Here is a 16,628-nt window from a genome sequence, read left to right as displayed (position 1 = left end):
TAGAAAAATAATGTTTTGCTGAAATATTTTATTAAGGGTTCAACTTTGAGAAAACTGAGAACCAGAATTTTAAAAACCTAGAAAATATTTACAGCCAAATAAAATGTAACATGGACATAGCTCAAAGAGAAATATAAGAAGTTGTTTTCATTCACTAGCAATGCTATAAAATACTTTAATTATCACATAAAATAATGAGTAACGGAATTCGCTAAAATTAGTTGATTAAAATAGATTTGTCGCATACTCATAAAGATATTGTATTAATGTACTTTGATAATTTTGAATATATTGGTTAGCTATTTGTTAAATATAATATGTCATTAATGTTTTAAAATATTATAAATAGAATATATTACTTTAACAACATGGTAATAAATGAAATGAAATTTGTTACGAATATCTTGCAAGATTTGACAAAGTTGGCTATATTTGTAGATAAGAAGAATGCATTAATGAGGTTGAGGTTTTTTTTCCATGTGTTCTAAAACTCTTTGTAGATGAGAAGAATGCATTAATGGGGCTGAGTGTTTTTTTCTCTGAGTTCTAAAGCCTTTTACATTGTTAACAACATTTTTTTGCTAAGAAGAGCTGTTGTTAATAAATCTGTAAACAATTTCTCTCATCACAGCTTTTGTAACATAATAATACTTTTAAAAAATAAATTTTTTACCAACGTATTATGTTATAGTATACTATATTATATTACACATAGATAAGAGAATATAATATGTTACTCCATTAATTTCTATTAAGTGAGAAATAAAATATCTAACTAATTGGTTTTACGTTTATATTTATTAAACAAATAATATCATGTCTGATTAATTAGTGTTTTAAATAAACAATAATAATATATATAGGTTTGTCTTTAAAATGTATGAATTTTTTTAGAAAATAGTAATTTAAATACAAATATGATTATATTAGTTAATTATTTATTTTATTAAATATATACAATAACTAATCAATTAGTATATTAATTTTAACAAAAAAAATGTATACACTACGCTATTGAAACGTGTAAAATATATTATCTAATTTTATAAATTATAAATTTTCAATTATTAAGATATATAAATTGTTTATTGAAATATTTGAAAATATTTAAAAACACTATTTTACAAATATGGCAAAATATTATTGTTAATTAACACAAAGCATGATGATATATATATATATATGTTATCTAGTATTTTGTTCAAACTATAATATAAATTATATATTATACTTAACAATGATACTTTGTGTTATAATTTAATTTAAAATGTTTATCAATAATATAATAGATTAATAATTTTAAAATTTCACTCTACACGTAAATGAAATAATATATCCCAACAGCATTAGATAAATGGAACCCTCAGTGTACGACATCCTAACCCTAAAATAGTTCTCTGTGTTGCGTAAACTGCCTTTTACCTCCGTACCATTCCATTTCGATGTTTGTCATCATTTCTGGAAAACGAAAATCTCTTATTTGTACTCCCTCCGTCCCAGTCAATAGTATACATTGGGGGACGGGGGCGCGGCACGGACTTTAATGCTTCAATATAGTATAGTTCTGTAAATTATTTTTAAGATTTTCTTTTTTTGTATAAAAGTATAACATTTATATTTTTATACAAAAAAAGAAAATATTAAAAATAAGTTGCGGAACTATGTTTTATAAGAGCCTTAGAAAGCGTGTCGAGCAGTGAAAAAGAAACGTATACAATTGACTGGGACAGAGGGAGTATTTATTTGTACAAATATCTCCAAGAATGACTTAAGCCCTTTGACTCGTAGCAATGTTAGACGACCTGGTTTGCGCATTTAATGAATGCTTTATAATTTATCGTATAAATGTAATTAATGTCGATCTCTAAATAAAAATATTTAAAAAAAAGATAAATAATTATTATTTTAAATTTTGGTGCAGGTAACATGATTGAAGTATTACTCCTAGAGTCTGTGCTTGTGTTTGTTAGTCCCATTAAGATTAAGTTTGTAAAAAGTATATTCTTTTTCTTTTTTATAATAAAAAAAGAGTATTTTTTTAAATAACAAAGTTTGTGGAAAGTATGGTAATATTCTGTTGTTATTGGCCCTGTGGGATGATGATTTTTGTGGGCTTCTGTCGTGGACCAAGAGGTCCAGAGTCTCTGGGCTTTATATCTTCTAATCAATTAGAACTTGTTTGAATGTAAGTGAGCGAGTGACTTTCATTAGTCTAGTTTATTTTTTTATCAATTACAAATAAAAATTATATAATATTTATTAAATATTACTATAGTCTGTGCTGATTAGCCAGGCATGTATTTATAAACTTAAGAATTAAGAATAATAAATTATATCTCATAAAACAAATTATACATAATTAGTTCATGTGTGAACAAATGTGAATAGACTTAAATCAATTAATTTTTGTAGCCTGTTAAATTATTAGTAAAATTATTTCATCATTGTCACTGTAACATTATCCCCACATGTTTTTTATTTAAATTTTTTATTTCGTAATGTGATTTCAGTTTTCGATTTTAAAGTTTATGTCATATGCCATCAATTTTGTTACAGTTAGTCAAGGTTATATAGCCTCAAGAGTCAAGTATGAAAAGTCTTCCTTATTGTCAAGTTACTTTGCTAGTTAGTCAGCCAGAGACTCAGGCTCTTAGAGTCGTTACATGTCTATTCTAGACAGAAGATGTAAAATTTGTTTTCAACTACTACAATGGTTAGAAACCTTCTCTGCAAGTTCACCCTGTTCATTTTTTTTATGGTCTCTCTGCAACTCACAGTCAGTACAGCAAGTCATTTTGTGCTAGTTCATGGCGCTTGTCATGGGAGTTGGTGCTGGTACAAGGTGGCCACTCTCCTGAAATCAGCAGGTCACATGGTCACAACTGTGGACCTTGGTAGTGCTGGGATCAACCCGAAACAGCTCAATCAGATGACTACTTTATCCGTCTACTTAGAGCCATTGATGGGGATTATGATGGCGCTGCAGCCAGAAGAAAAGGTGGTCTTGGTTGGACATAGCCAAGGTGGGATTGCTATTTCAGTTGCTGCAGAGAAGTTTACCAAGAATGTTGCTGCAGCTGTCTATGTCACTGCTTCCATGCCCAAGCCTGGTTTCAATATTCTTCAATATTATCAGCAGGTGCATATTTTTTATGTTTAGGTTGTCACAATAAATATTTAAATAATCTCTAATATTCTTTGTTGATGTTCAAGTTGCATCCATCGCAATTTGGAGACAGCAATTTTACATTTGAGACAGGAGCGGGTTCAAGTTCACTGTTTTTCGGACCCAAATTTCTGAAATCCAAGTTATATCAACTCTCTCCACCAGAGGTATGCATGCTTCATGTTCATGACTTAGTTCAGTAGGCGAACTATCTGTGAAATGTTTTCTTTTTGTCATGGGAGGGACAAAAGTAGAGAATTTAGTAATGATATATTTCTTGTACAGGACTTGACACTAGCATTGTCATTGATAAGACCAGTTCCAATTTTTAGAGATGAAGGGTCTCTAAAGGCGGCTCAACTCACCATCAAGAAATATGGATCTATACGTCGAGTGTTTATAGTGAGCGAAAGAGATTTGATATTTACTGAGAGGATGCAGAAGGAAATCATCAGTGATTATCCACCTCAGGATGTGAAAAAAGTAAGTGGTTCTGATCATATGGTCATGTTTTCAAAGCCTCAAGAACTATCATCACTTCTGCAGACTGTTGCTGAGGAGATGTAACTGAATCATCTTAATCTATTTGTATTTGTTTAATTACATGATTGAACAGAATAAAGTATTGTAGAACATGAAGCTATTTGATGAAAAGAATATTAGTACTATATTGCTGAATTTCATCGATTTGCTAGCATGAGTTTGATTCCTTCTGCATCAAACTATTACATCCAAACTCAACAAACTACCGACGCTGGGCAATATAGACACCATATATACAATACATTATCTCAAGAGTTTAGGGGGTAACAGAGACCCTGCTGGACCTTCTCCCAGGTCACTGATGATGGCTAGAGAGGCTGATACAGACCTTTTCCACGAACATATCTCTGAACCTCACATTTAGTTCGCTACATGATTTAAGGATTATGAAATATACAAACAAATATCTGATCATTATCAATTACATGGACCATATCAGTTGGGAATTTCATCTTCTTCCCCTGGAAAGGACGACATATTAACAATGACTGAAATCTTGGAGAGGATTTCTCACTTGCATTGTCATTGACTAAAGACCATTTCAGATTTTAGAACAGATGTGTCTTTAAAGGCTAGAACAGATCGTTAAAGCACATGCTACAAAGGAGGCACTTAGGTGGATGTTTTGCAATGACCATAAGAATGCACGGAAGGTACACTCACCATGTTGAGTGATACCCAAATCTATGGAATCTAACTCATATCAACTCTCTTCACGGAAGGTACACTCACCATGGTGAGTAGGCAACTATCTTTCCCCCAAACGTTTAGACAATATCCTGGTACTTATCTAAAGGACCACATCATCTGAAAATTTTATCTTCTTTTGAAGGGACAATAATAGACTAGATAATATTAATGATGATTTAGTTATTTGTACAGGACTTGACACTAGCATTGTCATTGATAAGGCCATTTCCAGTTTTTGGGGATGAAGCGTCTCTTAAGAAGGCTTAACTCACTCACCAGAAATATGGATCCATTAGTCGAGTTTACAAAGTGAGCAAACAGGACCTGTTAGTATCTGAAAAAGTGTAAATAGAGATCATCCATAATTATCTCCCTCAGAAAGAGTGGCTCTGATCATATGGTCATGTTTTGCAAGCCTCAAGCACTGGCCTCAGTTCTGCAGACTGTTGATGTAACCAAATCATCTCCAGAAAGATATCATTGGACTTCAATGTGATTATAATAGTATATTTTATTCCGATCCCAACAACGATATTATTCTATACAGATTTCAGTGTAGAAAAAAACCAGAGCATGAACTTTACAGGAGATATGAACTATCGGTTAAAATGCTTAATACACCTTAAACATATGTATTGCATGTTTATAGTGATTTGTATTTTTCCGTCACTTTAATCATTTTACCTACTTTATCTAATCGTTATTGACCTCCTTTATCATAATAAATGGACTTTATCAGTACAAATATAATTAGACACCTTAGTTTTACCTACTCGTCAATACCTACTTTATCATATCTACTTTTAAATTTGATATATAAAAAAAAAAGGTTACCTCGAATATCCAGAACTGCAAATGGCTAGTCACTTTGTGCTGGTTCATGGCGCGTGTCACGGAAGCTGGTGTTGGTACAAGGTGGCCACATTGCTCAAGTCTGCAGGTCACACGGTCACGGCCGTGGACCTTGGTGGTGCTGGAATCAACCCGAAGCAGCGCCACCAGCTGACTACTTTAGCTGACCAGTTAGAGCCACTGATGGAGCTTATGGCGGCCCTGCAGCCAGAAGAAAAGGTGATCCTGGTGGGACACAGCATGGGTGGGATCGCAGTTTCAATTGCTGCAGAAAAGTTTACAAAAAATGTTGCTGCAGCTGTTTTTGTCGCTGCTTTCATGCCTAATCCTGATTTCAATCTTCATCAATTTTATCGGCAGGTATCTATTTTGGACTAAAACTGCCTAGTAACAAATCTTTGATCACACCCTAATATTAGATCCACCGATTCCTTATGAAAAATCTAGACGGATCTCAAAGTCTCTGTTAATTTTCAATTTGCAATTTAAGCCAAACCAAATTTATGCTGGTGGATGTATGCATACCTTAAATCTATACTAAAAGAGTAGATAAGTTATTTCCGTGAAGACCCCCTAACTTTAGTTCGCGTACCCTGTCTCTATCTTTTGTAGTTGTTCAACTCACAGCCAGACAGCAATGACAAACAAGTCACCGAAGCTGGCGTATTAAATTTCCAGGACAGCAGATTCACGTTTGAGGAAAGAGAAGATTCAAGTTCGTTCCTCTTCAGACCCAACATTCTCAGATCCACCTTGTATCAACTTTCTCCACCGGAGGTATAGTTAATCTGAGTTTAGTCAGCACCTCACTTTTAACCAGGCCCGACTCAATCATAAAAGAGACATGTGCTAAACTTAAATTTCGGGCTCTTTTAAAAAAAAAAAAAAAACTATCTGCACAAGTTAATAGCCGGCCCTGCTCTTGGCCTATGCTAAAAAAATTCTGTTTGCCTTTTGATGATTCAAGTATTTCTCTAGGCCACATCGATTAGAAATTTTATTTGTTCACGCATAATTAACCGAAACTGCACTAAGAATGATTGATGGTTTGTACAGGATCTGACACTTGCATCGTCATTAGTTAGACCAATGCCAATTTTTCGAGACCATGCGTCTCTAAAGGCGGCTGAACTTACAAACAAAGGTTATGGATCCATACGCCGAGTTTACATAGTGAGTCAAGGAGACTTGATAATACCCGAGAAGATTCAAAGGGAAATTATTCTGGATTATCCACCTCAGGATGTGAAAGAGATAAGTGATTCTGATCATATGGTAATGTTTTCCAAGCCTCAAGAACTGGACTCACTTCTGCAGGTTGTTTCCGAGGAAATGTAACCGAATCATCTCATGAAAGAATAACTGAGGACAACCTTTTGATCATGATCAAATAAGAAGCCGGGGCCTGAGAATTTGAGACACGTTGATAGATTTGCATTTTGCAATCAAAAAGTTATTTATATTTATCGGTATTTAAAATGTCTTTGGTGAGATTATCCTGTAATGCATTACGTTACACTTTTACGCATCATAATTCTTTCTGTAGGGTATCTTTCTGTTAGGTGTTGGACTGGAAATTTAATCCAATAAATATATGGATTAGAAATATTCCCTCCATCCCAAATTAGATGGCCCCGTTGACTTTGGGCACACAATTTAAGGTTCATTGACCGCATAGTTACATGATTTATTTTTAAAATTTTATTTTTGCAAATAAATATTTAAATATGAAATTTTTATTTACAAAAGAAAAAATAAAAAAATAAATTTCGAAAGTAGACGGTCAATGCACCTAAAGTTACGTGCCCAAAGTCAACGGGGCCATCTAATTTGGGATGGAGGTAGTAATTCATTAAAATCTCACATGAATACACTCTAATTTTACACGAAATTTAATGAAAATGCGAATGAGTGTACATGGACTGGAATTTGAGAGCAGTTCCTTAAAAATCTCATTATTCGTGAAAAGGTTTTCATATGCACAAAATACACTATTAAATCCCTCATATCCATAATTTTATATTTAAAATGGTTTTTTACTATCATCCAAATTAATACATTCCAAGTAATTCAATTAAATATCGTTAGATTTTTAACTATAGTTCAGATTCTGATTAATTAATCCAGATTATTAAGGAGCATTTAAAATCCTCACTGAGTAATATAAACTGAATATGCTTGGCTCCTGAATCAAAAAAACGAAAGAATCCACATTGAATACATCTCAAAATAAAGTGCTACAAAATACTCCCTCCGTCCCTTTTTACTTGTCCCTTTTGAAAAAATAACGCATCTTAAGAAAATGTTAGTTGGATATCTTGTTTTCATACATATCTCTAATAAATGTAATGAATTAGATAGAATTGTGTATATATATATATGCTAGTCAAACATTGGAAGTTGTTACTTTTTGAAAAAACATACAAAAAGTTGCTTTGAAAAGAGAAGTGGACAAGTAATTTGGGACAAATTTTTTTTTCCATAGTGGACATGTAAAAGGGGACGGAGGGAGTAATTTATTTGATTCATAAATAATATTATAATTTTGGATCGCAAGCCAGAAAATTAAAAGCAGAATTAATACTTCACACAAAATAATTATATATACTCCATATAAAATCCCTTTTTTACCAATTCTCTCGCATAGCTCTCTCACAGGTACACGTAAAACTCAATTATCGCATCACGCTTTTCTTGTGCGTTTTCTAATTATATCTGTCTACATTTTTTATCAATACCTCTCCGGTTTTGAATGTTTGGTTACATATACATCTCTCTTTTGTTCATAGTTCAATAATATTGCATATGTTTTTTTTTTTTTTTGTCATATGTTATTAATAGCAAATCATCTATGTGTTTGATAATTGACTAATGTTATTATCGTTAATGCGCAAGTATTACAATTTACAAACGATTTGCTTTTAATTGATGAACACAACTAGAGAGATTACAAAATTTTCGAATTTGAAGATTCAATCCATTTTTTTTTCCCAGAAAAGAAACACACTCCAATTTGATTTGGAACAAATTTGATTCGTTTTGACAAAAAGATTCTCGTCACGACCAGATCAGACTAGAGCTGATCGGGCCACATAGTTTTAGACTTCTAGAAGTACTACTCGACCCGAATTTAAGAGAGCCGAGTACATTTTAGTCCCATCAAACATGGTTCAAATTCTGTAAAAAAAACATGACTCAAATTAAATTGGGCTCGTAGAAATTTTTTTAATTTTAAGAAATTTTTGTAAGTGTTCAATTTTCGAAACGAAATGTAAAATAATAAAAATTAAAGAATTTGTATTATTATAATATTAATATTTAAGTAATAAGAAAATTTTAGATTTTAACAAGGTCCGGAGTCTGTTTGTTAGCTGAAAAATGTCTGCTTGTGTAATTAAGTCAGAATTCGATTTAAAGTTGGAAATGAGTTAAAAACTGACTAAAAGCCAAAAGTTAGTTTGATGTAATTTTTCCAATGAATTAATTTTCTTTTTTTCTTTTGACAAAAGTTACTCATAAAACATAAATTAATTATAAATTTTTATTTTTTTATTTTTTAATAACTAATAAGTAATTAATAAGTCAAAATTATCCAAACATATATTTTAAACTTTCGGATTATCACATAAATCATTTTAAGTCATGAGTCATCTCAAGTCACCATGATCAGTAACAACTCAAAAATCTATATAATTAATTTTTTTTCATTTAAATAAAAAATGGGTGTTAATAATAGAAAAACCCTTTTATTCAAGGAAGACAGAAAAATAAAATCAAACGAGTCATAGAACTTTTTTAGAGCAAGTTCAGTGCTAAGGACCAACTATCAGCTTTTACATATCACGGACCAACTCTCATGCCATTGCATTACTTTTACATGTCACATAATCAAATGGTGGGATTGATGGATAAGTTGCTCCAATTCAAAGGTTGGAGTCCAAATTTTTACAAAAAAAAAAAAAGAAAAAAAGATTATAAGATAGAATGTATAAAATATATATTAATGGATAAAACAAAAAACCGGTAGTATTTGCAAGAGTTGAAGCCAAACTATGATTAAGTGATTAATCAGTACTTCCCGAAATGTCTAAACACAAACTTCAGTGGAGGCAGTCCTCCATTGACATGTTTATAAAATGTTGTTATTTGAATTCAATGCTTACTATAGTTGGTACTGTATCAATAGTCTGATTTCTGAAGCGAAGAAAAATCAAACCAATTATGTAGACAGGTACATCAGTCAGATACCCAGAATGTGTGCTGTCGTATTGAACTTTCTTTCTCTCAGTCTACGTCAATTTCCTTATCACAATACTGCATCGGTTTCGATACAACCAACTAGATATTGTACTAGTAGTATTATTTTATTTCAGTTTTTTTAGTCTGTCTTGGGTTCGTGAGCGCGCAGTAACAATCACTTTCGAGTGGATAGTATATTCATATTAATTCTCTCATTTCATTAATAATGACAAAAATAAATTTTCTAATAAAACTCTTCCACCTAATTAAAAACTTTCCTGAAAAATACAATTCATTTACAAGTAGACCTTAAAAAAAAATAGTTATTAGTGTTCATGGACATACACTTTATTTTAAAAATTAGTGGTCTAGACTGTATATCTTGATTCTTGTAGTCAAAAATATACGATCATTTTCCAGGAGAAAATACTGACTAAACTATACTCCCTCGTCCCAGCTATTTGTATACAAATGGTTCGGACACAGAGACCAAGAAATTGTGTAGGAAATGAGTAAAGTTAGATGAAAAATGGGTATAGTGGTGGGACCCATTTATATTTAATAGTAGATTTGAGATAGTTGAGGTAAGTAGTGGGTGTAATAATGTTTATATTATTATAGAATGGAGATAGTGGAGGAAATAGGAAAGTAGTTGGTGTAGTGATGTTTTATATTATAAAAATTTACTACTTTTGGAATGTATATAATTGGTGGTACGTCCCAAAAAGGAAACTGTATCCAATTTATTGGGACGGAGGGAGTATTACTTTAAATTATAAATTATTGGAGTGCTGAAGCTCATGTAACCAATTTATCTATAAATTTGATAGAACGGTTACCTTGTAAATCCAGAATTGCAAATGGCAAGTCATTTTGTGCTAGTTCATGGTGCTTGTCATGGAAGTTGGTGCTGGTACAAGGTGGCAACCCTACTGAAGTCTGCAGGTCACAAGGTCACGGCCTTGGACCTTGGTGGTGCTGGCATCAATCCGAAACAGCGGCACCAGATGACTACTTTATCCGACCAGTTGGAACCACTGATGGAGTTTCTGGCAGCGCTGCAGCCTGAAGAAAAGGTGATCCTGGTTGGACATAGCATGGGAGGGATTGCTATTTCAGTTGCTGCAGAGAAGTTCACAAAGAGCATTGCTGCAGTTGTTTATGTCACTGCTTTCATGCCCAATCCAGCTAATTTCAATCTTCATCAACTTTATCAGCAGGTATGTATTTCACTGTATAAAGGTAGTTTTGCTAGGTGGTCTTGTCTGCTACGGCTTTCTAAGTATAACTCTCAGAGTTCAAGCTTTTTCGGTTTTTACACTGAAGTTAGATCCGCTAAGTGGCCTTTATTACAAACCTACTCATCTAGCATCATATGTTCAAGAGGGAACTTAAGTCTAACTTTCTACTCTAAATTAAGATCTATCTAGCGGCTTATAGTTCAAGGCTCTGTAAAATGTTAACCATCTAACGGTATCTCAGGCACATTAATATAAGTTGAAGAGACTGATTTAAGTGACTTAACTGGATCTGAATTTGAATCACAAACAGTCTTTTTTATCTTTTAAAAGAATCCTAGAAAGCCAAATATATAAGGGGAAATGAATTTTATTATCACTCAACTATTTATCTTTTTAGAAACCTGTCACTAGATTATAAACTTTTCTTTTTGTCACTAACATTAGTTTGGCATTAGAATTTAAGTTCTGTTAACTATACCATTAATTTTTATGATTCAGTTAGTAACTTGAGAACATACTACAAATTGTTCATCAAAATAGATTACAAATAAGCTAGATGACACTTGATAAAAAAGCAATTGTTCAAACTCTATTTCCTCAATTTACTTCTAGGAAAAAATCATTTTGCCACCCTTTTTCAAAGGAGATTTAGATGAGCTTGTCTGACTTGAACATGGCTGAGACATCTAAGTTTGTCCATCATTCACAATGAGAACTCCTAACTGTGGACCTTGACGAGGACATCTAAATATGTCCATCATTCGTGGTGCTTGGCTGTAAGTCTGTCTACCTATGGACCTTAAATGAAAGACCATGATGAGGACATCTAAGTATGTCCATCATAGTTGGCTTTTTCTTTGCCTAAACTCTAGAAAGCAAGGATACTTCAATGCCATATATGCCATGAAGAACTGTGTAGAGGATACTTCACAGCGCAGGGTGCACGGAATGTGTATAGGATACGCATCGGAAGAGTCAGAGATGGGGATACAGAGGTGCGGGGATTGGGGTGTGGGAGTGGCATTTTTCGTTATTTTTAGCAAATTTTTTTAAAGCTTCAAGTTAAATAGTCAAAATACTTCAGGTGCACTCGTTGGAATAGATGAGTGCACTTGTTACCAGATGCATACTCGGAGTGCTGATGAACCTGTGACTACATATGTAACATGTGTAAACTGTGACAAACACTGAAGATCTGTTAAGATCTTCCAGGACCTCAGAGCGATCAATAAATGAGTTATATATATTATCTATAATATTAGTCTATTATTAGTTCTCATTAGGAGAAAATAGAGCAGTTTACTTTAGGTTTATGCTGACAGTGGTAATTTGAGTTATATATATATAATATATAATATTTAAATATTGTCATATCCCCGCACCCATATCCTCATATTTTTGAATTTAACGAATTCTCGTATTCCCGTAATACGAACCTGCACCCCCGCATCCGCACTCATGCTTCCAAGCCTGAACTTGAGTATTGCAAGCCTTTGGTCCCATTTTCTTTCTTTGAGCTGCCTCTGTTGGAACTCTTGAGTTGAATGAGCCTGGGGACTTGATTGATCTGTTAGAGGTTGCTGATTTGTCCTGCACATGTTGCCAAGTCCACGCAGATTGCAAATTATATATTATAGGTTAAGTTACTTCTTTGATATCAAATAAGATATAAATAATTTAGATACCAAATAAGGTAGACTGCAAAGTACATGCTTATATTATTCTCTCACAAGGGAACGTTAGTGAGGAGAAGAAAAAAGTTTATAGTTCAATGAAAGGTTTCTGAACAGCTATAACAAAAAATACATAAACTTGACTACAGTTCTGATAATCAGTTTAGTTGCATCAGCAAAATTAGTTTTCCAAACTCATATGCATTTCCTGGATCCAAATGTATTGCAGGTATTCGATCTGCAGCCAGACAAAAATGGCAAACGCTTCGCAGAAGCTGGTGCGTTTCAAGACAGCAAATTTATGTTTGAGAATGGACCAGATTCGAGTTCAGTCCTCTTTGGCCCCAACTTTATGAAATGCGCCTTGTATCAACTTTCTCCGCCAGAGGTATAATCTAGTTTTCTATCACTCATCTACTTCATCTAAGTAGGAGCCTGCCAACTACTAACTTGTGGTTAGATTTTGCATATATAGTTTGAATAACATCTCAGTATGGACCACAGCAGTTGCTCTACTATCTTCTTCTGACAGGAAAGATAATATATTGACAATGGTTTATCGCTCGTGCAGGACTTGACTCTTGCAATGTCATTACTTAGGCCATTTCCAATCTTTAGAGATGACTTGTCGCAAAAGGAGGCTGAACTTACGGACAGAAACTATGGATCCACTCGTCGAGTATACATTGTATGCAAAGAAGACTTGATAATTACTGAGGAGACTCAGAAGGCATCTATTGCTAATTATCCACCACAGGATGTGAAGGAGATAAGTGGAGCCGATCATATGGCCATGTTTTCCAAGCCTCAAGAACTAGCCTCAGTTCTGCAGGCGGTTGCTCAGGAAATGTAACAGAATCATATCATGAACAAGTATTTGAATAAGCAAGGATTTATATGCCTTACAGCTAGGGTATGTTTGTCCGACCATTTTAGATCAAAATACGGATTTATTTCGGAGAATTTTCATATTTATATTATATATTTTAGAATTAATTATTTAGTACAGGCTAAACATTCTTTATTTACAAATAAGTGGCTTATCTCCATAAATATATTCATAATTTCCAGAAATAAGGACTTATTAATCAAAATAAAGTTTTACTGATTCAATATTTGTTTCAATAAATCCTCACGAGAATCAAACCTCTAATCAGTAACCTCTAACATTCATCAGTAGATTATCTTGTCCCCCCAGAATCAAACCACAAACCTCCACCACTAATATCACATCACCGTATCACACCGAATACAACATCAACACACTGGAGGCCAGTAAGAACTTGAAAAGAAAGAAGTGCCTAGAGAAAGAAGCAAAACGCAAGAAGGAAATTGGATACAGAAGAAGAGTCCAAGGGGTCTTAGTTCTAGCATGTCTTAGTTCTATCACATAACCTCAAATCAATCATTAAGGATATGCTAGCTCGTTTAATAATCTATTAGCACTAGATCAGCATGAGATTCATTACTCGTAGTCCTAAACTAAAAAATTATAATCAGCGGCGGATTTATAATTATTTTCTTTGGGGCAGTAGACTACTCGAATATTTTCAAATTTTGTGAAGTCGTTATAATTTTATAAAATTTAGAATGGTGAGAATATATCAAAAAGATTTAGAAGGGACAAGTATCCTCGTGTCTCTCGTCAGATCCGTCCATGATTATAGTTGTGCAAACAATACGATTGCATAATCAGCAACTAAACCAGCTTGATACGCAATTAGAAAAAAAAAACATAAGCATTTGACACAAGCATTTACATACAAATACTGAATACAAATTTAACATTGTATATCATAATAATACAGTACAGGACTTGAAAACATGAACCTAATTCTCGTACTCAAACATTTAGTAACAATACATTGCATATCATAGATTAAAAATACCAACAAAATTGATAAATTCACCTGTAATAATCAGACAGTGAATTACAATTTCTTCCTTAACACATAAACATCAGCTTCCTCATAAGCATACTCACTATGCAAATGCTCATGTGGGACCTTCTCAACATTGAAAACTCTCGGACACATTTCCCAGAACAGCGTGTCTGCCTCCGGTGACCTCAACTGATACCCCAACAAAACGACGCCGTTGTCAGCTACCAGCGCTGACATGGCATCGATGAGCGGGCCCACCGTTTCCTCAATATAAACCACGTCAGTAGCTATGACAAAGTCGAACGGTGGGCTTAGCGCTTTAATTTGGTCAGCGTTGGTCCAGTACAATTGGGCCATTTTTAACATCCGGCCCAATACAGGCTTGTTTCTTTTGAGATTATGCTTTAGGGCCGGCATAACTGGAGCTATATCCGTCAAAACGACGTCGTTCAGACCAAGTAGGTATAATCCCATTCCGGCAACGCCGCAACCGGTGCCTAACTCGACGGCGCGTTTATTGCGAAAATCGAGAAGATCGGCGTAGGGATTGACGGCGCCGTCGATCACGGCGGTCGGAGAAGTCCACCGCTCGGCGAACTTAACGACGACGAGTGAGCAGGGCCACACGGAGGTGCCAACGTGCATAGAAGCGTTGTCTTGTTGGATTGAGAGATGGGCATCGCGGACCGTTAGATCAATCGCCGGTGATTTTGTGAATTTCATTTTTTAAAATTTTAACTCAGTAGTGGAATCTAATTAACGTTATGTTTTTGTGAGTTATGGACTAGTGAGGTGTGTATGAGTTGGGCCTCTTCTACAGGCCTACAGTAACAGCCCAAGTCAAAATTATAAGCGGATATATTTGGACCCAAAGGAATATATTATTGGTGGGCCACTATTGGGGACGTGTTGGTATTATTTGAAGTGGTCGACAACTTTTAGGTTTGGTGCATTTGATTGCTTGCGATTCTGTAATACACCTCGAGAACAAATCACCTGTATAATTATTATATAATATAAAAATTATAAACTGTGCACAGATCGTGGAATCAGATGTAGAAGAACAATCTGATAATTTTTTTTAAAATTAAACTATGTTATAATCATAATATCAGTTCGATACTTAAATTTGATATAAATGAGAATCGAAGCGAAGATCTCGAGGACCACCGATATATAGCTTCAGCGTACTCATTCAATTTTAATAAGCCCAAGTGATCTTTTGAACTATCATCTCATTCAAAAGATCGTTCTTTTAATTTTATAACAAATCACTGCAAGTTCATGTTTGAGCCATACTCTTTCTACTCAACTTGTTGAATAAGATTTTGAAAATACAAGTGGTTCACTTCCGGGGTCCAACAGTTAGGGAGCTGTTTAAGTTGATTACTCATCACCCGCTCTCTTTTAAAACCCGATTTATTAAAAAATTGTGACTCAAATATTTTTGAAGAAAAACTTTATTTATTTCCACTATGAACAAAACCAAAAACCCTCGTACTTTGCTATTCTTATGAGTAGGATAGTCAATAGATATGAATCTGCAATAATGTAAAAAGACACTACTACTTTTTCTCCAATGTGTGTGGCTAAATACAAGATAACATATTGCAAATAGATGGACTAGGAAAAGTCAGCCATGACCCATATATATATGCAATTGTGCATTCATCAGTCTCATATATACTTTACAGGCCATGCAATTTTGGCCTAGTGGAGTTGTATCAACATCCTCTTTAATAATAAAAAGCCAGCCCGCATTGCAAACGTCCACATTGTAGTTCTTATTGCAGGTTTTGCTGCATCTGAGCCCTTGGATTGTGTTGTTTCCACTAATTCTAAATCAACCTCATCATCAGAATTCAGAGGAAATCAAAAGTGGTGTTTGTATTTTATATGTTGTCACTTGTACTAGCTAGCCTAGCTACATGCTGTATGATCAGATGATACTCCTACAGTGACAATACTACTGTATCTGAATAAGTTTCAAATTAAGAGAAAAGGTCCATATGCTACAAAACACACGAGTAATTCCACAATAGTAGAGTTGACGGAAATGACTCAAAATACCATTTATTAACGTCGGATTATCTAGTATTTTGATTTTTGAAAGAAAACGCTAGAATGTGTTGCGTTTAGGTCTAAAAATCACTGCAAAATGTAACACAATATGACGTTTCAGGAGTAAAACGCTACATGAAATAACATTTAGTATCTCAAAACGCTAGATTGTGTCGGTTAACAAGGAAAAGAGGATAAACGTCGTACGATTTAGCATTTTGGATTACAAAATGATATGTCAGGCATCTTCTCCGGCACTGGTATATATTTGAGGTCATCT

The 16,628-nt window shown here is 33.9% G+C and overlaps 4 protein-coding genes across 4 annotated transcripts; 3 read left to right on the top strand and 1 right to left on the bottom strand.

Annotated features, from left to right (window-relative positions):
- The first annotated feature begins 2,610 nt into the window (after positions 1 to 2,610).
- LOC108216369 (methyl jasmonate esterase 1) lies at positions 2,611 to 3,902 on the top strand. Its single transcript, XM_017389121.2, has 3 exons — positions 2,611 to 3,139; positions 3,214 to 3,333; positions 3,452 to 3,902. The coding sequence occupies exons 1-3, from the start codon at positions 2,711 to 2,713 to the stop codon at positions 3,731 to 3,733; spliced, it is 831 nt and encodes a 276-aa protein (XP_017244610.1). The 5' UTR covers positions 2,611 to 2,710; the 3' UTR covers positions 3,734 to 3,902.
- Positions 3,903 to 5,170: 1,268 nt separating this feature from the next.
- On the top strand, positions 5,171 to 6,950 carry LOC108216370 (methyl jasmonate esterase 1). The gene is made up of 3 exons (XM_017389122.2): positions 5,171 to 5,611; positions 5,864 to 6,028; positions 6,308 to 6,950. The coding sequence occupies exons 1-3, from the start codon at positions 5,255 to 5,257 to the stop codon at positions 6,587 to 6,589; spliced, it is 804 nt and encodes a 267-aa protein (XP_017244611.1). The 5' UTR covers positions 5,171 to 5,254; the 3' UTR covers positions 6,590 to 6,950.
- Positions 6,951 to 10,225: 3,275 nt separating this feature from the next.
- On the top strand, positions 10,226 to 13,407 carry LOC108215687 (methyl jasmonate esterase 1). The gene is made up of 3 exons (XM_017388232.2): positions 10,226 to 10,710; positions 12,634 to 12,792; positions 12,976 to 13,407. The coding sequence occupies exons 1-3, from the start codon at positions 10,351 to 10,353 to the stop codon at positions 13,255 to 13,257; spliced, it is 801 nt and encodes a 266-aa protein (XP_017243721.1). The 5' UTR covers positions 10,226 to 10,350; the 3' UTR covers positions 13,258 to 13,407.
- On the bottom strand, positions 11,396 to 15,048 carry LOC108215688 (uncharacterized). Its single transcript, XM_017388233.2, has 2 exons — positions 14,315 to 15,048; positions 11,396 to 12,321 (listed from the first exon to the last, which is right to left on the bottom strand). The coding sequence occupies exon 1, from the start codon at positions 15,008 to 15,010 to the stop codon at positions 14,336 to 14,338; it is 675 nt and encodes a 224-aa protein (XP_017243722.1). The 5' UTR covers positions 15,011 to 15,048; the 3' UTR covers positions 11,396 to 12,321; positions 14,315 to 14,335.
- Positions 15,049 to 16,628: the final 1,580 nt, after the last annotated feature.

This window comes from Daucus carota, chromosome 4 (genome assembly GCF_001625215.2).
Source record: "Daucus carota subsp. sativus chromosome 4, DH1 v3.0, whole genome shotgun sequence".
NCBI classification, from domain to species: Eukaryota; Viridiplantae; Streptophyta; class Magnoliopsida; order Apiales; family Apiaceae; genus Daucus; species Daucus carota.
Note: the sequence above shows the minus strand (reverse complement) of the source record. Positions and strands in the feature narration are given on the sequence as shown.